This window comes from Budorcas taxicolor, chromosome 15 (assembly GCF_023091745.1).
Source record: "Budorcas taxicolor isolate Tak-1 chromosome 15, Takin1.1, whole genome shotgun sequence".
In the NCBI taxonomy this organism is placed as follows: Eukaryota; Metazoa; Chordata; class Mammalia; order Artiodactyla; family Bovidae; genus Budorcas; species Budorcas taxicolor.
In genome coordinates this window covers 63,467,786-63,494,609 of record NC_068924.1, presented here as the reverse complement: position 1 = coordinate 63,494,609, position 26,824 = coordinate 63,467,786, and the positions used below count along the sequence as shown (strand labels likewise).

Sequence of the window (26,824 nt, the reverse complement as noted above, 5' to 3'; positions counted from 1 at the left end):
TGCAGTTGCCCAGCAACAGTGAGACCTGAGAGGAAATCAAGATGAAGCACTATGCTTTGGATAAACAGGCTCTAGGATGGTTCAAAGCACATCTCAGGAAGAATTTAAATAACCCTAGATTCTTACATCTCCCCATCCATAGAAAAACACTAAGATAATAAACATTAAAATCATTAACGACATATCTGTTATGATTGGCGGTAATCTTTGCTAAGGCATACGCTTGACTGCATGCATTTCCTAGCCAAAACAATTCATATGCAATGGCTTACCCCCCCACCCCCCCTCAACTCCCACCTCTGCAGAGCAGTTCCTCAGGGCTGAGTGGCTGGCTCCCGGGCTATAACACTCAGTAAGACCTAGAATAAAACTTAAAACTCACAACTCTTTCGTTGTGTCTTTAAGTCGACACCTTCGTAAGATTCCCCTCCTAAATTTTCACTCTTTCAAGCTCATGTTTTGCTTAAAACGTTCTTCCGGACCTATGCCTGATGATGTCTAGACATTTACAAATGGGGTCCTTCATCAGTCCTGGCGTAGAGCAATCCCAGGGGCCTCGAAGGTCTCCTAACTGAGACAGGTCAGGAAAATGAATAAAAGCAGCTAACGATGACGTCTGAATGTCAGCAAACTTGGGCAATTAGCCAACTCTAAAGACACCTGAAATATGACTGGGAAGGGGCCTGAGACAGGCCTCAGAACCCAAATTCCAAGGCAAGGTCACGAAGAAGCCAGGCGGCCAGAGATGGGAGTCAAGTTCTCGTAGCTTCCAAAAAAGCCCTTTGCGGCACGCACTAGACCACGCCAGCAGACGCTCTCCCACAAAAAGGGTTAGGGAACGGTGAGCTCCGGGCGCCTCCACACCCAGACGCAGGCCTTCGATCAAAAAGCCCCTGCCCCAGGCCCATTGCTCAGGTACAGAGACGCTGAGCGAGCCCCGGCCACTCACCCCGCAGCCACTGCGTACTGTGAAACCATCTCCAACTAGCTCCACGGCCGACAGACCACCTAGCAGCCCCCTTAACCAGCTCTGGGCTTCTGCGACTGCCAAAGCCCAAAAGGCAACGCAGCAGGCGCGGGTCACGGCCTAGCCTCCAGGAGGCCGCCATCTTCCCGGCCTTCTCCTGGGCTGCCCTCAGCACAGCCTGATCGCCCAGTCATCAAGGCCCGCCCATACCCCGCCTCCCACCCGGGGACACGCCCCCCTAGAGGCCTGCGCGCCTCTGAGTCCAGTTCTAGCCCCTCCTCCAACCTGGTTGGCCCCGCCTCCCAACCAGGCGGCTGCGCGGTTGGGTCAGAGAGGCCCTCTCAGACCCGCCTTTCATCTTGTCCGCCCCGCCCCCAGGCTGCCCTCAGAGCCGCCTGATTTTAGTTCGGGCCTCGTTGCGTTGGCCCAGGCGAAGCGCCAGGAGCACGCGAGCCGTGCGAAGGTTGCCAAGCGCGGGTACTGCTAGTCCCGGCCATGTCTGGCTCTCACGCTCCAGAGGGAGACTGTTGTTGCTCACGGCAGTGCCGCGCGCAGGTAGGGGCGGGGCCGCCGGTGCCCTCTATTCCCAGGAAGCGAGGCGGCGGCCGAAGCGAGGCGCCGGCCGGGTGGGGCTTTGCGCCGGGCCGGACGCGACCGCCGTGCGCCGCCCCTTGCTCCCCGCGTGTGGACCTGAGGCCCCTGCCTACTCGGCGAGCTTTGCTTCCAGCGCTGGGATTTTTCGGCGGCGAGGGCTGGGCACCAAACGTTGAAAAGGGAAAAATAACTGAGGGGGAGCATTGGGCGTCTTTAATGTGTTTTTCAAAACCATTTAACATAAAAGACCTTCGGGGAAGCTCGAAGCTCTGGAGTGGAACTGGAGCTAGGACTGTCCTCTGCAGCTGTTTTCCTGCGCTCTTCGTTTGCCGCTCAGTAGGCAGTGGGAAAACGTCCGCGGAGCCAGGTCTTCGGACTGTAGCCAGCACTTTTACTCTGCGCAGTTGCTCTTTGACTGCCTCGGTTTAGTTTGATTATGGAATGATCTTAAAAAGGGTTTTTCCTTAAGCAGAAGAGGAAAATCCACCCTCGGGCTGCGCATACCTTTTATTCTGGAACACCCACGTGCTCAGGGTGATGATTAAGGGCTTGGCCTTGGGTACGGAGGAAATCTAGAGGAATAAACAATTGCAACGTGAGAAGCCTTGCTTAATTAAGAGGCAGAGAGGGAAAGTCTCCCCGCGCCCCCCCCCCCCCCGAAACTCGCTCCTTTATTTCTCCTGGGGCTGAAGGGCCCAATTAAAAAGTAGTAACGTGGGTCACAGCCTAGCAGGTTTTATTGGGAAATTCTTGGCAACCACTATTCTTGTGTGAATAAGTAACATAACACAGATTAGCAAAGTCTCTTATTTGTTTTCTTCTTCCCATGTACTACAGTTTGTTTATTCCTCATTTCACTGCCATTTAAAAACTCGCCCACTGTCTGCTTCTACAAAGATTAGATCAATACCTGCTGGAGTTACTGACTTTCAACACACCCTGAAAGGAGTAGAGAGAGGAGATCAGGAATGAGATACTGTAGGAAAACCTGGCAGAGCAGGCTGTCAGACAGTTGTTTTCAAGAGAACATTTTATAAGTATTAGTTTCTTGCATTTTTCTCCCATCTAGAAAAGCACTAAAATAATTGAAACATCTGTGCCGCGTGACTAGCGTCAACCTGGTGAGTAACATCAACCCTTGGCCAAAATGTGGGCTTGATTCCATGTAACTCTCCTTCACTAAAATTATCTACTGACCTCCCTTCTCACCACTTTGGATCAGTTCCTCAGAACTGAGAGGCTGTCTCCCGGCCTATAGTCCTCATTTTGCCCCCAGTTAAACTTAACTTTATGCTAAGCTGAGAAGGATTGAGGGCAGGAGGAGAAGGGGACGACAGAGGATGAGATGGTTGGTGGATGGCATCACCGACTCAATGGACATGGGTTTGGGTAGACTGGCGGTTGATGATGGGGAGGTCTGGTGTGCTGCGGTTCCTGGGGTCGCAAACGCGACTGAGCCGCTGAACTGAACTGAAACTTAACTTTGAGGTTGTGCCTTTTTTTTTTTTCTTCAGTCAACATAGCTTTTTAAAAAACTATCCCTGGAGTATAAATTCCATTAATGCAATGACTGTGTTTTGTTCGGGGCTGAATTCCCAGAAGTGCTTCATGTGTGGTAGACAGGCAAGGAATACTTAAAACTGGTATCACTACCCACTTAGCAACTCAGCCAACTGAAAACTTAGAATTCCTTGAAGCCTCTTTTTTTTTAAGGTTTTCTTACCCAAAGCCTATCCTTTTTAACTTCTTTATCTTCCAAATCCATCTCCACCATCACACATTAAAATTTCATTTTGAAACTTTCACACAGCCTTCTGGTCTGTTCTGGTCTTTTGCTACCTTGGTCATCCTTCAGCCTTTCTTCTATACTACCCCTATAGAAATGTTTCAAAAGCAAGATGTGATCCAGTCATCTTCTACTTAAAATGACTCAGCAGTTAGCAACCATCTGTAACATAAAGTCCAAACCCCAGTGCATGGCATGAAAGACCCTTACAGTCTTTATCCCTACCTGCCTCCATCCTGCAGAACCTAATTCTGGTTGCTGGTGCTTAAGAGTTCTCTCTGACTGAAACACTCTTTCTCCTCTTCACATACCTGCACACTCCGCCACATCCTTTATTAAAACTTAGCTCAGCATCCCTTCCTCTCTGGTCTTTCCCAACTCCTGCTCCCTCCCAGCAGTAGCTTCTACTCGCATAATGCCCTGGACCATCTTGTTTTATACGTTGTTTTGTGATTTTGCAACTTTTACTAGAGTTTGAGCCCTCAAGGGGAAGGATTCATCTTACTCATATTTATTTCTTTGGAGCCTTCAGTAAAGGTTTGTTAAGTGAATGAATGAGAGGGCTATTCAGTAGGTACACAAAAAAGGTACAAAGGGCAGTTGCCATGACACAGAGTTTGAGGAACGATCACTTCTGCCTGAGAAGATGAAAGAAGGAATCATAGGGGAAGTGGGTATGAAGGCTGATAAGCAAGAATTTGACAGCTAGAGTTGGGAGAATTGGAGATCCAGCATGAACAATAACAGTGCAAAGAGAAAAAGATGTATTCTTGGCTGTCAAGATAATGTGTCTTGAGTCATCTATTGCTGCATAGCAAGTATCCCAGAACTTAGGCATGACACACAATCATTGTCTCACACAGTTTCTGACAATTAGGAATGCAAGAGAATTTAAGCTTAAAGTTTCTCATGAGACGGCAGTCAAGCTGTCAACTAGAGCTGCAGGCATTCAAACCTTGACTGCAGCCGGGATGTGCTTCCGGGCTCACAAAGTTACTGGCAGGCCTCTGTTCCTCCCATTTTATTGGCCCAAGCCTCAGTTCTTCCTTGTATGGCCTGCTGCATAGCTAATACCCTATAACATGGCAGCTGCTGATCCAAAGGAGAGCAGAGAAGATGGAAGCTGTAGTCTTCAGTAACCTGATATCAGAAGTGACAGACTATCACTTCTCAGTGGGTCTTCACACAGACCAGCCCCATACAATTTGGAATGGAACTTTACACCAGGATGTGGAAACCAGGAAACTGGGGTCATCATTAAGGGCCATCCTGGAGATTGATTACTATGTAGGTGGACTAGAACTGAGAGATTTATGTAAAAAAATGAAAATATTTGAAAGTTAAATGGGAGCAAAAAAAGCAGAAGGACTTAATTAACAGACCCAGGACATGGTATCTGAGCATCAAATGATTTGAGGAAGGGAGTTTAAGTGATCAAAGTAGTGTATTAGTACTAAAAATAGAGTGAAGGGTAAGCTGGAGGGAAATGGAAAAGTTGTAGGCAAAGAAGCCAAATAAGGAAAAATAACCTTCATCCTGGCCAAATATGAGTCCATGAGAGCTTTACACTCTACTATTATATTGGACTTCCCTGGTGGCTCAGATGGTAAAGCATCTGTCTACAATGTGGGAGACCTGGGTTCGGTCCCTGGGTCGAGAAATTCCTTGGAGAAGGAAATGGCAACCTACTCCAGTTCTCTTGCCTAGAAAATCCCATGGATGGAAGAGCCTGGTGTCCATGGGGTCACAAAGAGTTGGACACAACTGAGTAACTTCACTATTATAAAGTAAGGAAAGCTAGGATGATGGAAAAGTGAATTCTACAAAATTAACTGCATTCAATTTAAAGGACTACCTTTTATTCTGACATTATCCTTCCTACTGTTTTTATGTTAAACATGCACTTTCTTTTTTGAAGAATGTGATGATGATTAAATATAACTAACGTTGTAACTTGGCAATCTTATGTCAGTCCCTAAAATTTAAAGAACAACAGCAACGCAAGCTATTGGTCTTGAAATTCAGAAGTCTAGGAATCACTCATCCAGGTTATTAATATAAGGAACTCAATACCCAGAAAGAGTCACTGACTTACATAGGGCACTCAGCTAGTGGATATCAGAGTTAAAGCCAGGCTCCTTGTGTTAATGTGTGCAAGCTCACTCTGTTTGCTGCACAATAGGCCAATGAATTGAGAGACAAAGTGTTGAGGCAAGGAAGAGACTTCAGTTTGGGAGCCGGCAGCCTGAGAAGATGGCATGCTTGCACCTCAAAATAACCATCTCATTGGGGTCTGGATGCCCCAATTTTATAGTTTGGAGAAAAAGAAGCAAGGAGGAACTAAAGTTGAAAGGCAGAATGGAGAGGGAGATGCAGTGGGGAAGTAAAGTGAATGGGTCTTCAGTCTTGCAAAAATCTCCAAGGGAATGTCCAGCCTTCAGAAGGAGTGTGTTAATCTCTTCAATGAGACGCTTAAACAGTAAGTGAACCGATAACTTCCGGATGTTCAAGCTAGGTTTAGAAAAGGCAGAGGAAGGTGAGATCAAATTGCCAACATCTGTTGGGTCATGGAAAAGGCAAGAGAGTTCCAGAAAAGCATCTACTACTTCTTTATTCACTATGTCAGAGCATTTGACTGGGTGGGTCACAACAAACTGGAAAATTCTTCAAGAAATGGGAATACCAGACAGCCTTACCTGCCTCCTGAGAAATCTGTATGCAAGTTAAGAAGCAACAGTTAGAACCAGACACGAAACAGTGGACTGGCTCCAAATTGGGAAAGGAGTACATCAAGGCTGTATATTGTCACCTTGCTTATTTAACTTATATTTAGAATACATCATGCAAAATGCTGGGCTGGATGAAGCACAAGCTGGAATCAAGATTGCCAGGAGAAATATCAATAACCTCAGATATGCAGATGACACCACCCTTATGGCAGAAAGCAAAGAGCAACTAAAGAACCTCTTGATGAAAGTGAAGAGGAGAGTGAAAAAGCTGGCTTAAAACTCAATATTCAGAAAACAAAGATCATGGCATCCAGTCCCATCACTTCATGGAAAATAGATGGGGAAACAATGGAAACAGTGAGAGACTTTATTTTCTTGTGCTCCAAAATCACTGCAGATGGTGACTGCAGCCCATAAATTAAAAGATGTTTGCTCCTTGGAAGAAAAGCTATGACCAACCTAGACAGCATATTAAAAAGCAGACATTACTTTGCCTACAAAGTTCCATCTGGTCAGAGCTATGCTTTTTCCAATAGTCATGTATGGATGTGAGAGTTGGACCATACAGAAGGCTGAGCACTGAAGAATTGATGTTTCTGAACTGTGGTGTTGGAGAAGACTCTTGAGAGTCTCTTGGACTGCAAGGAGATCCAACCAGTCCATGCTGAAGGAAATCAGTCCTGAATATTCATTGGAAGGACTAATGCTGAAGTTGAAACTCCAATACTTTGGCCACGATGTGAAGAACTGACTCATTTGAAAAGACCCTGATGCTGGGAAAGATTGAAGGCAGGAAAAGAAGGGGATGATAGAGGATGAGATGGTTGGATGGCATCACCAACTCAATGGACATGAGTTTGAGTAAGCTCCAGGAGTTGGTGATGGACAGGGAGGCCTGGCGTGCTGCAGTCAGTGGGGTCGCAAAGAATCAGACGCGACTGAACTGAACTGATAGAGATTCAACTTAATTGCTCTAGTAGATATTGTCCAGTTTCTCTTTATTATTTATTTGTAAATCCAGGATTCCTGATTATTTCATGTATCTGTGTTTTGAATTCTCTTTTGTACACACAGTTGTACCATCTTTTTGATTCCCTCATTAGTTGATGGGCTAAAATGCCTTTGACAGGTGTTCATTTTATGATTGTAAGAGAGTCTCCCCCCGAGGAAAACCCCTGAGAAATACATGCCTCTATTATGCTTAAATTGAAAGAAAAAGTGGAGGAGATTAGAGCCATGGCTGGCTGTGAGCAGGTACCTCAGTGACATTCGAGGATGATTTCCTTAAAATAACCATCATTGTCTGGGCTTGGGTTGGAAAAGAATTTCCAGACATGAGACAGCATGAGGGCTAAATAAAGTTTATTAGAGTGGGAGACGCTCTTAGAACAGCGGGCCAGCTCAAGGGAGAACCGATGTTGAACAGGGTCCTTAGTCCACTTTTATACCCAGGGTACAAGGAGTGGGATAGGGGACTTGCAGGTCATTTGCTGATTGGATTAGGCACTTATACTGGGTGGGGTGAAAAGTAAGGCAAATACCTTCTCCCTATGGGGTGTCGGGGAGACAGGCTATACTGCTCAGGAGGACCTGAAATCCATTAATAGTTAAAACACAGGGGAGGGAAGGATGATAAGGGTCTGGCTTTTCTGTTCCTGCATTCCAAGCCCCTCGATAGTTTTATCTGCTCTTTCGTTCTTGGGTCACAACAATAAATAGATTGAAAAATTGGGGAAATGAAATATTGATTGAAAAACTATTTAGGCCTTAGTTTTTAATATATACAAAACAACCCAGATGGGTGGGGTTGGGAGGGAGGTGAGAGGGGAGTTTAGGATGGAGGGACACATGTACACCCATGGTTGATTCATACAATATGGCAAAAACCACCACAATATTGTAAAATAATTAGCCTCCAATTAAATAATTTAAAATGTGTGTGTATATATATATATATGTATATATATATATATAAGTACTGTTAAATGTTGCCCCCTAACTGTATGGAACCTCTACTATAAGAAGTTGATTGCAACCTACCTTTAGATATATCTTTCAAAACCCTTATTCTAAGTGAAAAATCAGACTTAATAACAAACAAGATACTATTGACATTCAGGGGAAAGCTAAATACTAACTAAATCTTTTCTTTCTTATCAGTTCTTATTAAAATATGTATTCTGGTTTTTACTTTTCTTACTATTCTGGGCAACTTAAATGACTGCATATTTAGTAAATATACCTCTCTTGGTTCCTGCTGCTGATTATTTTTTTGAAATTGTAATTTTGTGGATTTGAATGAAACCTTACTAACAACAGCGGCCTTATCATTGTTACTCCTGTAGCAGAAAGCTGGCTAATGGTTCTGATACCTCAGTACTGGAAATACAAAAGGGAAAAGGGGTGGGGGGGGCGGGGAGCAGGGCTTAAGAACAGTCTATTTCCTATAACGTTTGCAACTTGCTGTGGAAATGGATGGTTTTAAAGATTGAAAACTGCAGGAGTCTTCTCATTGGCTGCATTTTAATATGTAATTAAAACATCATTTATATTCCTAAAAAAAGAAATAGCAAATTATACAAGGCATCAGTAATTTTAGCTAGATTTAAAGAGGAAAAAATAAGAAAAACCAACATAGCTTTATTAATATTTTAATTCAGAAATTTTTCATTTATTAAGTGGAAAGGAAATGAACATTGTGACACACATTGTGCTGCCTGCTGTGTCCATTGTTCAGTTCAGTCGCTCAGTCGTGTCCGACACTGCGACCCCATGGACTGCAGCGCGCCAGGCCTCCCTGTCCATCACCAACTCCCGGAGTGTACTCAAACTCATGTCCATAGAGTCGGTGATGCCACCCAGCCATCTCATCCTCTGTCATCCCCTTCTCATCACACCTTCAGTCTTAGCTAGCATCAGGGTCTTTTTCCAGTGAGTCAGTTTTCCATATCAGGTGGCCAAAGTATTGGAGTTTCAGCTTCAGCATCAGTCCTTCCAATGAATATTCAGGCCTGATTTCCTTTAGGATGGACTGGTTGGATCTCCTTGCAGTCCAAGAGACTCTCAAGAGTCTTTTCCAACACCACAGTTCAAAAGCATCAATTCTTTGGTGTTCAGCTTTCTTTATAGTCCAACTCTCACATGACCACTGGAAAAACCGTAGCTTTGATAGCTTATGGTGAATGATACCGGATTTGTGATCTCTGAAGGAGATTTAGCTTCGGGACTAGGGGCCAGGCTTGATCACTCAAGAGCTTTTGTGTAGCAGAGTTTTATTAAAGTAAGAAAAGGGTCCGAGAAAGCTTCTGACATAGACATCAGAAGGGGGACAGAGAGTGCCCCCCTTGTTAGTGTTAGTGAGGGAATTATATACTTTGATGAGTTGTTCATTTCAGTTCAGTCGCTCAGTTGTGTCCAACTCTTTGCGACCCCATGAATCGCAGCACGCCAGGCCTCCCTGTCCATCACCAACTCCCGGAGTTCACTCAGATTCATGTTCATCGAGTCAGTGATGCCATCCAGCCATCTCATCCTCAGTCGTCCCCTTCTCCTCCTGGCCCCAATCCCTCCCAGCATCAAAGTCTTTTTCCAATGAGTCAACTCTTCTCATGAGGTGGCCAAAGTACTGGAGTTTCAGCTTTAGCATCATTTCTTCCAAAGAAATCCCAGGGCTGATCTCCTTCAGAATGGACTGGTTGGATCTCCTTGCAGTCCAAGGGACTCTGAAGAGTCTTCTCCAACACCACAGTTCATACGCATCAATTCTTCAGCGCTCAGCCTTCTTCACAGTCCAACTCTCACATCCATACATGACCACTGGAAAAACCATAGCCTTGACTAGATGGACCTTAGTCGGCAAAGTAATGTCTCTGCTTTTGAATATGCTATCTAGGTTGGTCATAACTTTTATAAATCAAAAGAATGTCTCAAGGTTGTAAAGATCTTACTAGACCCACTTCCGTAATTTACATTTTAAGATAACAGGATTAGCCAGAAGGTTTTCAGGAAGGAGAAACTGTCCTCAAGCAGGATACATTGTGGTTATATAATCCTTAGTACAGGGAACTCCTAGAACTCCGGGAGTTGGTAATGGACAGGGAGGCCTGGCGTGCTGCAATTCATGGGGTCGCAGAGAGTCGGACACGACTGAGCGAATGAACTGAACTGACAGAGTTTAAACTGAGTTGTGTAGTCATCAGTTCCAGGCTTAAAGAAAAAAAAATTTTTTTATGTGACTAAGGAATGTAGAGGGGGAAAAAACCTCCACAAAGTTTGTCCTTTCCTTCTTGAGAATTCCAGACCCCTCTCTCCTTGAGGACCCCTGGATCTTATCAATCTGCCTAGGAATTGACTCTTTCAGTTTTGACCAGACGGACCTTTGTTGGCAAAGTAATGTCTGCTTTTTAATATGCTGTCTAGGTTGGTCATAACTTTTCTTGCAAAGACCAAGTGTCTATGTTACTTTCATGGCTGCAGTCACCATCTGCAGTGATTTTGGAGCCCCCCAAAATAAAGTCTCTCACTGTTTCCACTGTTTCCCCATCTATTTGCCATGAAGTGATGGGACTGGATGCCATGATCTTCGTTTTTTGAATGTTGAGTTTTAAGCCAACTTTTTCACTCTCCTCTTTCACTTTCATCAAGAGGCTTTTAGTTCCTCTTCACTTTCTGCCATAAGGGTGGTGTCATCTGCATATCTGAGGTTATTGATATTTCTCCTGGCAGTCTTGAATCCAGCTTGTGCTTCACCCAGCCCAACATTTTTCATGATATACTCTGCATGTAAGTTAAATAAGCAGGATGACAGTATACAGCCTTGATGTACTCCTTTCCCTTTTTGGAACCAGTCTGTTCTTCCATGTCTAGTTCTAGCTGTTGCTTCTTGACCTGCATATTCATTTCTCAAGAGGCAGGTCAGGCGGTCTGGTATTTCCATCTCTTTAAGAATTTTCCATAGTTTGTTGTGATCTATGCAGTCAAAGGCTTTGGCGTAGTCAATAAAGCAGAAGTAGATGTTTTTCTGGAACTCCCTTGCTTTTTCTATGATCCAGCAGATGTTGGCAATTTGATCTTGTGTTCCTCTGGCTTTTCTAAATCCAGCTTGAACATCTGGAAGTTCACAGTTCACGTACTGTTGAAGCCTGGTTTGGAGAATTTTGAGCATTACTTTGCTAGCATGTGAGATGAGTGCAATTGTGTGGTAGTTTGAACATTGTTTGGCATTGTCTTTTTGGGATTGGATATATCCATTATATGTCATTTTAATCCTCAGCATGTTCTCATTTAATGGATAAGTAAACTGAGGCCTGGGCTTCCCTGGTGGCTCAGTGGTAAAAAATCCATCTGCCAATGCAGGAGACACCAGTTTGATCTCTGTGTAGGGACGATCCCCTAGAGAAGGAAATGGCAACCTACTCCAGTACTCTTGCCTGGAGAATCCCATGGACAGAGGAGCCCGGTGGGCTACAGTGCATGGGGTCACCAAAGAGCCAGACATCACTGAGCAACTAAACAACAACAAATCTGAGGCCCCGGGTCATGTAAGCAATTAACCCCGAAGCCTGTGCTGAATCAGAATTTTAAAAAACATCACCTTTCCCATATCCTTAATTTTATATTCTTAAGTCTGCTCCATCAAATTATCACTAGCAATACTTATCTAAAATAAAATAGTATGTATAATATTAACAGTGAATATGGGAAAATTCCATAATTTCCATATAAGTAGCTAAAAATGTAGTCTGTTCAATAATAACCCCTCTTTGGACTCAAAGATGTTCTTTCCCCTTTACCCAGTGCTGAGATTTCTATAGGCAGATACGCTGACTGTGCTTTGCTGCACAGTGCATCTATTTCTTGTTCACTTTAATCTGGAGAGTATAGTCCCTTGGGGTCCCATGTGTATGCTGGGATTTTCTATTGGATGCCCCGTTTGTAGCATACCTGAGGTTTTATCTTGTGCTTCTAGTGACTTGCATAGCTATCAAAATTGAAGCACTTAGGTCACCAGAGTTTTGCAGATGCTTTCAAGGAAGTTATAGGAACTCACTTCCCTCCCAGGTAGACTCACTCTTTTCTTCAATGGCCCCTGTGAAACCTTATTTTCCAGCCAGCTAAGCAATATATTTTGAAATGTTTTTTAAAATAATTCAGCTGTTTTAGTTGTTTTCAAGGTAAGGGTTGTAAATCATTACTGCCAAAATGGAATTCATGGTATTTCTTTATTATTTTTTTTGTTTTCATGCATTTTAGCTTTACCAAAAGGGGGGAAATGCTTTATTTTCTTTTTCTAAACAAATAATCACCAGACATATATAAAAGTGGGGCTTTTATTTCAGCTAGATTTATTGTACTGATAATTTCACCAGCTGTATAATGTGGAATCATCATGTTGTACATCTGAAACATAATGTTATATGTCAATTATATCTCATATATTACTTCTATAACATCTTAAACAGTAAGATGTTATCCCAACATATATCTTCATAGAATGGGGCCTAGAAAATATTAATTATGATTGCTTCTGTGTGCTTTTTATGTCATTTCCTTGACTTATATTCCATAATGAGTATACATTGATTTTGTAATAATAGAAAACACTATAATTACTATGGAAAAAGGACATTTTTTTTTAGAAAAAAAAAGATTGAACCAACACAGAGAAGATGAAAAAATAACTATCATAGTATATATCATGTACACATGCCTTAATGAGGTGTTTTAAATACGATGTTTTGTTTAAAGAAATCTTCTGGGTAGACTGAAGTGTGCCTCTTTCAGCACTAGATTTTATTTTATTTCAACCATTTCAGTAAGACACTTTGCAATATAATATTGTCTTTCCCCACCTCATTGTTATAACTTGTTCCATAGTATTGGACTATGTGGCCCTTAACTGAATGATTCTAGGTGGCCAAACAATATGGCAGATCCACTTTCCAAACATTAAAAACAAAGTATATTTTGTAATAATTTTCTCTCTCACAGTATCCTCTCTATGGTAGTTTTTCTTAAACTTCCTTAAATTGTTTTTTTACTAGAGATATCTAGTATATATTATCGGAGAAGGCAGTGGCACCCCACTCCGGTACTCTTGCCTGGAAAATCCCATGGATGGAGGAGCCTGGTGGGCTGCAGTCCGTGGGTTCGCTAAGAGTCAGACACGACTGAGCGACTTCACTTTCACTTTTCCCTTTAATGCATTGGAGAAGGAAATGGCATCCCACTCCCGTGTTCTTGCCTGGAGAATCCCAGGGACGGGGAGCCTGGTGGGCTGCCGGATATGGGGTCGCACTAGTCAGACATGACTGAAGTGACTTAGCAGTAGCAGCAGCAGTATATATTATAGTAAGTATATATTATATAGTATATACTATAGTAAGTATGTAAGTATTATATATATTATAGTAAGATATCAAGTAACTTACTATAATAGTTACTTGATAAAATAATGTCTATTTAGAAATCATTATCTTCTTTTTAAGGACAAGGAACATCCAAGATACCTGATCCCAGAGCTTTGCAAGCAGTTCTACCATTTGGGCTGGGTCACTGGGACTGGAGGAGGAATTAGCTTGAAGCATGGGTAAGTTTCTGGCTGATTCTCCATATAAGTAGACCACCAAGAGCCTAACATGTATTATGTCAAAGAACAGCTGATGATCAGTTTCTCATGGTACTCAAGGTAGTTAGTTTCTAAATAGAGAAATAGGTATTTGCATAACCGAATGGAGTAAGTGTTCTCTAGATGTTGCATATATAATAAATACCTGTGGACTTAAGAACCACAGTTTGTAATCCAGATAATTTGGTCCCAGTGTTTGGAGTACCAAAGTTAACTAACGTGCTGCTGGGTATGTTCGTGTCTGGAACTATAAAGGATCCCTTCTGGGTAGACAGGATTTGTTACAAAGGTTCAGATACATATTTCAGAGTCACTTAGATGCATATTGTTAACCATCCAAAAATCCTAAAAATTACATTTTGAGTAGAAAATCACAATATGCCTTTCCAACTACATGTATTGTTATTAATGGGCTTAATACGTGCGGGTCCATGTTGCTCACAGGACAAAACAAGAGGTATTTGACTTGAAGTAGAAGGAATAAATAGTATTTAATTGTTCATTAGATTTATTCAGTGTCATTCCTTTAAGAGGATGAAAAAATAAGTAACCTACTTACAATGAAAATAAAGGTTGTAGAGTCTCATTCCCTTAATTGTTTCTGGAACAGGATTAATATTTTTCCTCCTGAAATGTTTTAGGAATATTAATTGTCTGGAGGCTGAATATTAAATTGAGTAACTTGGTTTATTTCTTTATCCTAATTCACTTTCTTTAACAAAATTGGACTACTACAATATTTATGGGATATTGAATATATAGAGTAACACCTCCAAGGAGGCTGCATTGTTTAAAGAAGAATGGAATGCAAAATGTCATCAGTAAACTTTTTTTTTTTTTGGCTTCGCAACATGCGATTATCTTAGTTCCCCAACTAGGAATGGAAATCTTGCCCCTTGCGTTGAAAGCATGGCTTCCTAATCACTGAACCACCAGGGGAGTTTCTAGAATCAGAACATTTTGGACTAAAGGGACTTTGTGGCATACCACAAGATGATGCCATTGAAACTTCATCTGCTTCAAATTAGCAAGAAACTCATAAAATATAATTAAACTGTGGGAAATAGCAGGAGAGGCCTTACTCAACAGCTGTCAGAGTTCATATGTAGGGAGGCTCTTGGTCTGCAAAGGTCCGTTCCACGTAGTATGTGGTACCTCCCTTACATGGGTCCTCTTACCATCAACCCGGTGCTAATGTGTCAATCGGTATTTCACAGGTTTTCAGAGTATTTTGCCAAAACTTTCAAGTTGACCTGTTCACAACAAAGTCCTATAACAACATTTGTTGTTATTAGAATTGTTTCATTTTTTTCATTTAGGAGTTGAGTCCTAGTAATTTTGTTTTTGAGCTGTATTATTTATAATAAATCATATTCTAAACCTTGCCTTTAGTAACCTGCTTTTTAATTGCATTGTCAGCAGTATGAATAAGGGCTTGCCAGGTGGGCACAGTGGTGAAGAATCCACTTGCCAACGCATGAGACTCAGGTTCGATCCCTGGGTCGAGAAGATCCCCTGGAGTAGGAAATGGCAACCCACTCCAGTATTTCTTGCCTGAAGATTCCATAGACAGAAGAGCCTGGCAGATTGCAGTCCACAGATTCCATGGACAGAGGAGCCTGGCAGCCTACAGTCCATGGGGCCACAAAGAGGTGGACATGACTGAGTGCGCACACACAAAGAGGCAGTGCAGTGGTAAAAAAAAAAAAAAAAATCCGCCTGCCAGTTCAGGAGACACAGTAGATACGGGTAAGATCCCTGGGTCAGGAAGATCCCCACTAATAGGAAATGGCAACCCATTCCAGTCTTCTTTCCTGGAAAATTTCATGGACAGAGGAGCTTGGTGGGCTACAAAGAGTCGGACACAACACGTACACACACATACATATGTAAGAAACAGAGCTTTCTACCAAACTGAATTAAAACAACTTTTTCCAATTGGCTCTTTTAAAAAAAAATAGCAAAATTAAAAATAGAATGTAAGCAAGGGGCCATTGCAGATCTCAAGAAGAAATTTTTTTTATCATAAAGATATAAAAGACTGTAATTAAAATGTGGAACCGTTCTCTAAAATTGTGTATGGTTATGCTAAAGCCCTGAGGGGCACATTTTAAAAGTAATTGACTTTGTAGCATTACAGTCAATTTGTGGGGACGTTGCATTGTATTTGTAAAATGTCTGTTATTAGATTCTTAATTGGTGAGGAGCGCCGCCTGGAGGTCACAGGTGAAAACAGCCACGATTGTATGTCACTGCATTTGGGATCTTACTAAATTTGTGCTTCATGGAGTAAAATGGGTAATTTGTAGTAAAATGTTGAATTTTCTCCCTAATATTTAAAAGACTTTGTAGACCCATATCAATAATTTTATCAATGGTATTAATATTCTCATGTTAATGAAAGTTTTTTTCTGATGCTTCAGAGCACATATATTTGGCATGAAGGACAAACCCAATAGATTATATTTCCACAGTAAGTGTGGCAGTAAGCCTTTGGAGAAAATGAAATTATTTACATTTCCAAGGTTTGGCTGCTATCAGTCCAATTTATATGCTCCTGACGTGTGGTGCCAAACAAGAGAAGACAGCTTAAGACACAGATGAGTGTTAAATCAAAAGGAAGAAATGGAGGACCAAGAAAATAACAATAGTCATGGCTATTCCAGGATACTTAGCAGCCGTTGTGTTTAGGTTGGGCTCCTACCTTTCACATTTAACATTTCCTATTTTCACAGCATGATGTTTTTATGTGTCAGAAACACTAATCCTGTTGTATGATACTAAAATTAAAATTAATTGTCCCATATTGTAGACAAGATAATTGAAGCATAGTAAGATTTAAAGGATTTTTTTAAGTAAATACGAGTAGAAGCAGTACATGTACATGCATTATGAAGCCTTGCGGTTTGTCCCCCTGCTCACCACAGAGTGAAAGAGCAGAGAGTGTGGAGAAAATAAATTCCCAAACATAGTACCTGGAAACTCAACATGTTTTCTGTTTGTGGCTTACAGTCCCAAGAAATACTTTACTTTTAGTCTTTAGCACTTGTCCTTCCCAAAATAAAAGCTCTATCATCTCTGTATTTTTATCCAGATATCTCCTTCCTTGTAGGTGTAAATATATTTTTTTCTAAAATCTATTTAGCTAATCGTTTAATCAAAATTGACCAAAATCTAAACTGATTTCTGTTTTACAAAAGTAGTAATAAAAACAAATTTAGCATACCAGGGAATTCCCTGGCGGTCCAGTGGTTAGGATTCCATGCTTTCAGCTGCTGCTGCTGCTGCTGCTGCTGCTGCTAAGTCGCTTCAGTCGTGTCCGACTCCTAGCGACCCCATAGACAGCAGCTCACCAGGCTCCCCCGTCCCTAGGATTCTCCAGGCAAGAACACTGGAGTGGGTTGCCATTTCACTACTGAGGGCTTATTTACAGCAGACTGTTGGGAACTTTATCTGGGTCTTTTCCCAGGGCTACATAAATATCTTCCCGCATGAGAAGACCTACAAGTCCACTTACCAGCAGAGGTGATTAGACTATGTACCACACATGATTCCAGAGTCTCTTTCATGTTCTTCATGTTACATGAGGACAAAAGATTTGGATCTCTGGTATTTATAAGGGGTCCTTTTTGACAGTACGATCCCTGTGCATTGCCCCTGGCTCCAGAGGAATGCCGCTCTATGATTTTCTTAGGCAACAAAGTTCTAAAGCAGTAACTACTCTGTGAAAATGAATGCTTGAACAAAGCTTACTGTGCTTTGGATTTCACTCCCTTTATCAGGCATTTTGGGCTTCCCTGGTGACTCAGACAGTAAAGACGTAGCCTGCAGTGCTAAAGACCTGGATTTGATCCCTGGGCTGAGAAGATTCTCCTGGAGAAGGGAATGGCTACCTACTCCAATATTCTTGTCTGGAGAATTACATGGACAGAAGAGCCTGGTGGGCTACGGTTTCATAGGATCACAAAGAGTCGGACACGACTGATCAACTAACACTTTCACTTTCATAGCCAGCATTTATTTTCTAGACCTTAATTTATGAGTAGACCTTAAAGCAACTTCCTTACATTTTGTCAATTCTAAGTCTATAGGTTTATTTGTAACCCCTACTTCGGCAGCTTGATGCAATATAGCCAGTCATCCTCATTTTCTGTGGGAAACGGTTGATATTTTTTTAACTCTTTATTTTATATTGGAGTATAGCCAATTGACAATGTTGTAATAGTTTCAGGTGGACAGCAGATAGACTCATCCATAAGTATACATATATCCATTCTCCTTCAAACTCCCCTCCCCTCCAGGCTGCCACATAGCATTGAGCAGAGATCCATGTGCTATACAGTAGGTTCTTGTCGGTTATCCATTTCAAATACGGTAGTGTGTACATGTCCAAACTCTCTAACTATCCTTTCCCCCATCCTTACCCCCAGCAACCATAAGTTCATTCTCTTAAGTCTGTGAGTCTCTTGTGTGTTCATGCTAAGTTGCTTCAGTCCTGTCCGATCCTTTGCAACCCTGTGGGCTGTAGCCCGCCAGGCTCCTCTATCCATGCGATTCTGTAGGTAAGAATACTGGAGTGGGTTGCCATGCCCTCCTCCAGGGGGTCTTCCCTACCCAGGGGTTGAACCCATGTCTCATACATCTCCTGCATTGGCAGGCAGGTTGTTTACCACTAGCGTCACCTGGGAAGCCCTGGGTGTCTCCTTCAGAAACAGTTAATATTGATTTAGCGTCCGTACGTAGTCCATGCCTCAGTGGCGGAAGCTAGAGCATGCAGGTGCTGATATTTCCTTCATTTGCCTTATGTGGCAGCTCTTCAACACCCTCTGGCAGCAACTGAAACTGACACATGAGCCAGAGGATCTTTGTTGAGGGTGGAGAGAATTTAGAGAAGATTTTGAAGTTAATTTCCAAATCAAATTTGAAAGCACCTTGTGGTAATGCTGTAGCATCCTCCCTTAGCACAGGTGTTGTATAACAGAGATCTCCAGATGTAACCATGCCTTTTACATTTTTAACTTTCTGCAATTGTTTTAGCTTTGTTACCATGTATTTTCACAAGATAGAAGTGTTTTTCAACTAGGAAGCATACTGTTCCACCCAAAAAAGTAGCCCAGAGTTAAAGCTGTAATTTAACCAGCCATCCAGCAGAGGTCTCTGAACTTCATGTTTTGTAATAAGAGCATTTCAAACAAAATGAAACCCGATTCCTTGCAAGACTTTGAGTGAGCATATTTTCCTCTGATTGGATTTTAGAATTACTGTGTTCCATGTCCAGCAAGATCAACTGTGCTTATTGACGCTTAAAGATGCTAAGGACTTGTGTTTTCAGATTTGTATTTATCCTAACTAGATGAAAGTCTGGTTACCATTAATTTTGCACCATAAAACGAAATAAAGAACTTTATATGAAAATGTAGAAGACAGAAGCAACTATCAACATTTCACTGTGTCACCAGCATTATAAAGACATTAAAGTAGCTTGCTGTTCTTTCTTGCTATTCTTTCTATACAACCTATTCCATTAATTGAATAAAGCTGCTATTTGTATGACTTGATTTATAAAGATGATTAATGATTGGACTGCAAGGATACACTTTTCTTTTTTGCAAAAGCAGAACAATAGAGTTAAATAAATACCAATTTCTATATTTTGTATCACCAGCAATGAAATCTACATTGCTCCTTCAGGAGTGCAAAAGGAACGGATTCAGGTATGGTAAAGGGATCCTTCTTAAACCTAAATGTCTGCTCTTCTCTACCTGATTATTGTTTTGTGAAATGGAATTAATATTAAAAGAAATGTTAGTTTTGAAGGGAAATTATATTGTGATAATTTAAATAACTAATCAACAAACATTTGTTAAGTAACTACGAAATTTTTTTAAGGTGGTAATGATCCTGCATATCACCAGGTGTTCTAAACTTTCTTTCTGCCTCTACAGGGCAAAAGTGAATAGTACAGTCTTAAATCATAATAAAAGATGATTATAACTGCAGCATTATAACACCATCTTTGTCGGCTAATAGGTTAATCAGATTGGACCAAATGGACCAAATTGACTCATATTTAATAATAGCAAATGTCTTCCATAAAATTTTGTTTCAAAATTTTGAGAGGACCCCTTCTGTATTAACGCTAGAATAATACCCAGAATAGAGTTAAAACAAGTACATAATACTTAATTCTCTCTAAGGCATAATGCTTCATTAATAAAGAATTTATATGGTAGTTTACAATAAACCCTGGCAAATGAAAGTTACAAGTCAGAAATATGCATGTGTTAGTAGGAAAAACCTGTGGATCTACATAATTCCTTAGAACTTAAAAAATAATGTGCCTCGTCGAGATTAGCATTTCTGAGTACCAGGTAAGATTCTCAAGGAATAAGAAAATTTTATTCTCTGTTTTTCCTCTTATATTATGAAATATGAAAAAAATTATAATACCCATCCTAAAATAGTGATTATGTAGTCTCTCTGAAATATAGTTGTGAAATTACATGGCAAAACTGAGAAATTAATGAAATAACCTTATACTTGCATATTCAATTTTCCATATCAATTTTTTTCTTCAAATTCTAAAGGTGGATTTTTTTAACTCTTGAGATTATTTTGGTTAGTAGAAAACATTTTTTTATTTCTCAAAATGGTTATATATTTTTGAGTGAGAAACTATATAAATATTTAAAATGAGTTGCACATATATCACAGAGAAGGCAATGGCACCCCACTCCAGTACTCTTGCCTGGAAAATCCCATGGACGGAGGAGCCTGGTAGGCTGCAGTCCATGGGGTCGCAAAGACTGGGCGACTTCACTTTCACTTTTCACTTTCATGCCTTGGAGAAGGCAATGGCAACCCACTCCAGTGTTCTTGCCTGGAGAATCCCAGGGACGGGGGAGCCTGGTGGGCTGCCGTCTTTGAGGTCGCACAGAGTCAGACATGACTGAAGCGACTTAGTAGCAGCAGCAGCAGCACACATATATTAGCACTGTATGTATATACTATAGACAAACAAGAAAGAAGACATTTCTCATTGATATTTATGAACCTTTTCTTTTTCCTTCTCTAAATAGCCTGAAGACATGTTTGTTTGTGACATCAATGAAAAGGATATAAGCGGACCTCCACCATCTAAGAATCTTAAGAAAAGCCAGTGTACTCCTCTTTTCATGAATGCTTACACAATGAGAGGTCGGTAGAAAATGTGCTCAACATAACGAATATTTGCAGAGTAGGCTCCCCTAAATGGGCTCTCATGTTTGGCTCAGTGATAAAGAATCCTCCTGCTTATGCAGGAGATACAAGTTCAATCCATGGGTAGGGAAGATCCCCTGGAGAGGGAAATGGCAACCCACTCCAGTATTCTTCCCTGGAAAATCCCATGGACTATAGTCCTGGCAGGCTATAGTCCATGGGACTGTAGAAGAGTCAGACATGACTCAGTGACTAAACAATAAAACTCCCCCCTAAATAATGGCAATTATTGTTGTAATTCAGATTTCTTAAATGCCTGCTATGTGCAAGAATTATAAACGTGTTCACTGATTTAGTCCTCACATCGTCTCTGTGGAAGGTCCATTAGTACTTCATTTTATACATGAAAGGACAGAGGCTGTGGGAAGGTTTTCCCAAAATAAACAGCTAGTGAGTATTGGGGGGGCCAGAATTACAATCTAGATGAGTATGACTCCACTAGATTGTCAGATTAACCAACTAACTATTATATATACAATCCAATTCCTACTCTTAGTTTAGAGCTATACCTCTGCAAACTTGTAGTAGAAATTAATCAAACTGCAAAGGAGGGAAAATCATGGTCTTTTATTCACTTCAGTGGGAGTGGTCCTCTCTTTTTTGAAAAATTTACTATGTGACATTTTATTACTAATAAACATTTTATTACTAATTCCCAGAAATTGTGGTAGAGAACTAACCTAGAAAGATTGAACCTAAAGGACAATGTAAAAATAAGAAAGCATAACTGAAGTACTGACTTAGCCATTGCAATGAAGTCATAAAGACCATGCTTTAGTATAGCCCCTGAATGAAATCAGTACACAGTGAATAATCATGCTATGTTCTGTTCCCAGACATTACCAGCTACTATTGACAGGATGAAACTTCAACAGCAGATTCTGCCAGCCTGGAGAATCTTTCCTAGCAAAAAAAGCTAAATAAACTTCCAGTTGCAAAAATAGCCATTACTGAGTTTTATAGTGTACAAATTCTTTTTTAGGTAAACCCATTGCATCTATATCTTAAAATCCCAATCATTCCTTATGTCACCAAGATGTGGCCTACACTATAAAGCCTGTCTTGATCAAGGGTCAGACTGACCTGGGTTCAAATCCCAAGTTTTCAACTACTGTTAAGAGTTGGACAGTGTAGTTAAATAACTGTCAATAAGTTATTTAACAATCTCTGAGCCTTCACCATTAAATGGGAGAGATGGTTGTTGTGATGATATAAAGAGAAAACATCTTTAAAGGAGACATAGGAATCCCTAATTGAGTGGTCATAGTATTGTGATAATGATCTCTATTATTATAATAGCTGTACTTTAGACCATCTAAAACATGTTTTTGAGCATATATGAAGTATTGCGCACATTGTCCACTTGCTGGATAAAGTTTAATGTTTCTTCTTTTTTCTTTCTGACTCTTCTCTTTCCTACCTCCCTTCCTCGTCTCCTACCCACTGCCAACTTTTTATTCGATGCCAAAAAAAACAAGTCTATAACCATATATAAATATATGTGTGTGTATGTGTGTATATATATATATAAACTCTTTAAAAAGCATAATTTACTTTTCACTGAGCATGTGACTGTATTCTTCCCCCCACCGCACCCCAGAAGCAGGCGCTGTGATCCATACCCATTCTAAAGCCGCTGTCATGGCCACCCTTGTCTTCCCAGGAAAGGAGTTTAAAATTACACATCAAGAGATGATCAAAGGAATAAAGAAATGTACCTCGGGAGGGTATTACAGGTATTTCTGCCCCCCCCTCTTTTTTTTGTGCTTAAATAATTTGAACAGTATTTCTCCTTCTTGTGATAAACGGGATCCTGATATTTTTATGTATTTAATATGATGTTATTACCCTACTTAATATTATACTTCCAGATCTATTCTCAGTGACACCAATTAGATGCCTCCCTTCCTTCTCCCCATTCCCAACCCAGCCTTGGTAAATTATTGCCAACGTGAATAACGAAATGTTTGTTGGAGTAAAAAGAAAAGGACTGGGCTGAGATTTCTGTAGAGATGGAAAGACTGTGTTCCTCTATTGAAACAACCCGAGAATAAGCGCTCCTCACCTTCACTTTGTCTTCAGGAAGTTTCAGCTCTGACTAAAGTTTATGCTTCGCTTGGATTTCATGTAGTATTTCTGTAAAATTTTCACTTAAAAAAATTTTATAATTATTTTAATGTAGATCTCTATATGCTTATATTTTTCAGTGTGGAAAGGGGCATAGATAATATAGAACAGAGGCCCTTTAGACAAAATCAGCTAAATCTACCAACCCACAAAAATGTGGCCATTATTCATCAATCTAGAATATAGTGACACAAAGATATATGTTCCTGGGACTCAGGGTTTCATCTAAATGTTTGGGCATTCTTGTTCCTGAACCTTCACCCTTCTTAATTTCCTAAAGAGGCTGAATCCACTTTGGCTTGTTGAGAAGAAAAGGGTGCCAGTTTCACTAAAGTGTTCTTACGCCAGTATGTTACTGTTACTGCACGTAACAGACAGTACGTGTTTAAACTAGTGTGCTGAGAAGTTCATTTGACTTGATTTTACTTAATATTTATTGTGTGCCTAAAGCATTCCTCAGCACTGAGAAACACCTACTTACAGAAGTTAACTATTTAAATTATGAAAGTGTACATAGTAAAGCATAGCCGCGTACTACCTTTTCCACGTCTGGGTCTTGAAGGAGAGGCATTTGTGTGTTACCAATTTCATCGGCATTTGATTGCTTCAGTGAAGAAATAAAAATAGGTCAGAAGAACATGTGAAACGGTAGGTTTAGGAGCAAAGCCCAGCAGAAAGTCTTTGGAATTTGTGGAAAAAAGAATGACGTGAATGCAAAGATGCCATTTGTTATGCATCACAGTGTATATACTTTTTATATATTATGTTGAATGTTTCAGAACTTAAAGAGTACCAAGTTTTTTGAGATGTTTTTGCAATTCTGTTTGAGCCTGGCTGGCTGGGAAATCAGTAACAGGGTCATTATCACAGCTCCTGGGCAGTGGTACTTAATCAGGTTTTGGGTAGAATCCTAAAGTATCCAGTCAAAAGAAGGGGCAAAAAAGGTGGATGAAGTCGGAAAAAGGATGGAGTTTTTACATTTTCTACTCTACTTTTTAAAAATTTTAAGTGCATCTTAAAAATAATGATAACTTTCAAATGCCTAATTCTTATTGGTGAGGTAACCATGTTAAATGTAACTGTCCTCCCTTTTGAAGGCGAATGCCTGTGGAAGGGTGAAAAGAAGGCTGTTTAGTTGGAGGACTGCCCCTGGCTCTGCTCCTGTAAAAGGAGGAGATCGGACTGGATTAGCTTTCAGGTCTTCTTTTACTGTGGAATTATTTTGCACCTGGAGCTATTTCTGACTGTTTGGTGTATGGTAGAGAAAAATATAAGTTTGTGGTTTTCATGGCCAATACTAGGAAAGACTTGGGACTAGCAATTTTTCCTTCCATGTTTAAGGATATTTTATAATTACCTCTGTTTTACTTAAGTGAAATAATGGGCAACCTCATTCTGTTAATGGTAATGATTGGCCAAGTTCTTTATCACATGACTGCTATTTATTCTGTACCTTCCCTAAAGTAGTAATTTCTGATAGTTTATTGATAGAACTTATTTTGGTTAACTGTAGCCATTACAAAGGAGGTGAAAAAGCAGATGATACATTAACAAGGCAAGAGAAGTTCATGTTACAAGGAAAATATGTCTGAGTTTTGATTGGTTGTAAATGACCTCAGAAATAGTGGTAACTTTACCAGTGACAAATTATTTCTTGAGTATTATTACAGAAACAAAAAATGAAAAATGCGTATTTTGATTTCATCACATGTACTTAGTAAAAATAAGGTAAAAATAAGTTCTAACATCACAGATGTGAGAACGTTCTAAAAATGTTATCATACCCTTAATGGTTCACTCAAAAGGTTTTTGCTATCCCAGGACCATAAGCCACACATGTATTTATTTGCCTATCCAAGACACTTTCAGGTCCTGCAGAGATAGAATAAAATGGTTTCGAACTGTTGGGAAATTCCTGCTTTAAGTAGTTCAGTTGTTAATCCTTCCTGTGTTCAAAACACTATGATTCTCTATGCTTCATGGAAATACTTGTATGATCTTGATTATTTCTTTGTTAGGTTTTGGTGTCCTGTACAAATTTCTGCCACTTCTACTTAGGATTAGAACAATGCCTGCCAGATTCCCAAGGCGTCTTTTGATATAGTTGTTCATGCAGGATACACAGACTGACATGCAACATCTTGTTCATAATTTGGAGTGGCTTCTCGGATATAAAGAGAACGTCTAGCTTATTATTTGAAAAAGTGATCAGTTTTATATATGAATACGTTTGTTTTAAAAAGGAGCATGTTTTTTCTTACAGATACGATGATATGTTAGTAGTACCTATTATTGAGAACACACCTGAGGAGAAAGACCTCAAAGAGCGCATGGCTCGGGCAATGAATGATTACCCAGACTCCTGCGCAGTGCTAGTCAGACGGCATGGAGTCTACGTCTGGGGCGAGACGTGGGAGAAGGCTAAAACCATGTAAGTGTAAACCAAGGAACGTCAGGGCCAGTCACCCTTTAGTTGGAGGACTACCCCTCGCTCTGCTCCTGTAAAAGAGTAGACCGGACTGCATTAGCTTTCAGGTCTTCTTTTACTGGTATGATTTTTTTTGGTGTGTCACTGGTCAAATTGGTTTAATCTGACTTTAAACCAACTTCACAGTTTATCATTATTATTTCTAGACATTTTCTTTGTATTATATATTCTTTTGTTAAGACATAATTTTCAGGCCTGCTGGTTTTTGGCAAGTTACTGTGCCCTTTGATATAAAGAAGGAGCAACAGCTCTTGTTCTCTCAGTTGAGGGCTAGGATGATTTGCTACATTTATTTACAAAAATGGCACATAATAAAAAATTTAAATTTAGGTAAGTAGTATATTTTAAACTCTTTTATTTCCTGAGAAGTGTATGGTATGGTGGCATGATACGGTGTGATTCCTTTTTTTAATAATGTTAGAGACAAAATAAGAAACCCTTTGCATAGAATTGAGGGGGGGGGTGGAAATTACTAGGAACAGGGTTCATTTGATGCAGAGGAAAAATGTGATTATTAGAAGTGGAGAACTCTGACTAAACGCTTTTAATGCTTTTTGCTTTTTATTTTTTTAAACAGGTGTGAGTGTTATGACTATTTGTTTGATGTTGCTGTATCAATGAAGCAAGTAGGGCTGGACCCAGCACAGCTTCCCGCTGGAGAAAATGGAATTGTATAAATAAATGGAAATTTACTGTATAGAGAGATAAAGGAAAAAGGAAAGTGAAGTCGCTCAGTTGTGTCTGACTCTTTGCGACCCCATGGACTGTAGCCTACCAAGCTCCTCTGTCCATGGGATTTTCCAGGCAATAGTACTGGAGTGGATTGCCATTTCCTTCTCCAGGGGATCTTCCCAACCCAGGGATCGAACCCAGGTCTCCCGCATTGTAGACAGACGCTTTATCATCTGAGCCATAGAGAGATAAAGCTTACCTTAATTAATACATAAATGACATGACCTTTTCTAAATGAATTGAAAATGTCCATGAAGATATTGATTTGTCACTAAACAATGCAGATATTCTGACACTGGGTGATATTTGCTTGTATTCTTATAATCTTAAATGACAATGCAATGGAATAAAAATTTTATAATGAATGTGTTTTGGGTTTTTTGGCTATGCTATCCTGCATATGGGGTCCTAGTTCAGGGATCAAATCCATGGATCAAATCCTCGCTTCCTAGAGTGGAAGCAAGGAATCTGAACCACACAAGAATCCCATGAATGTTTTTTATGTTTATTTCTA

General features: G+C 40.5%; 2 protein-coding genes across 3 annotated transcripts in view; one reads left to right on the top strand and one right to left on the bottom strand.

The window, feature by feature from the left end:
• The window catches only part of PDHX (pyruvate dehydrogenase complex component X), a 72,844-nt gene extending 71,702 nt beyond the window's left edge, over positions 1-1,142 (bottom strand). Inside the window, exon 1 of the mRNA XM_052652506.1 lies at positions 950-1,142. Coding sequence (XP_052508466.1) covers positions 950-1,109 — 160 coding nt within the window. The 5' untranslated portion in view covers positions 1,110-1,142. The remainder of the gene's footprint in view (positions 1-949) is intronic.
• A 235-nt stretch (positions 1,143-1,377) lies between these two features.
• Positions 1,378-26,304, top strand: APIP (APAF1 interacting protein). Of its 2 annotated transcripts, none has more exons than XM_052652798.1 (7): positions 1,378-1,522; positions 13,564-13,664; positions 19,369-19,417; positions 20,783-20,900; positions 22,627-22,699; positions 25,354-25,521; positions 26,156-26,304. In XM_052652798.1, exons 1-7 carry the CDS (start codon positions 1,463-1,465, stop codon positions 26,253-26,255), a joined length of 669 nt encoding a protein of 222 aa, XP_052508758.1. In that variant the 5' UTR covers positions 1,378-1,462; the 3' UTR covers positions 26,256-26,304. The 2 variants fall into 2 exon arrangements, with proteins under 2 accessions (XP_052508758.1, XP_052508757.1); XM_052652797.1 differs by having other exon boundaries at positions 22,564-22,699.
• Positions 26,305-26,824: the final 520 nt, after the last annotated feature.

What these genes read in the sequence shown, in the direction of transcription:
- APIP (XM_052652797.1), top strand. Translation starts at nt 1,463, where the DNA reads ATGTCTGGCTCTCACGCTCCAGAGGGAGACTGTTGTTGCTCACGGCAG. An exon ending in CACGGCAGTGCCGCGCGCAG is followed by an intron (nt 1,523 to 13,563) that starts GTAGGGGCGGGG and finishes CTTCTTTTTAAG; the next exon opens with GACAAGGAACATCCAAGATA. An exon ending in GGAATTAGCTTGAAGCATGG is followed by an intron (nt 13,665 to 19,368) that starts GTAAGTTTCTGG and finishes TTGTATCACCAG; the next exon opens with CAATGAAATCTACATTGCTC.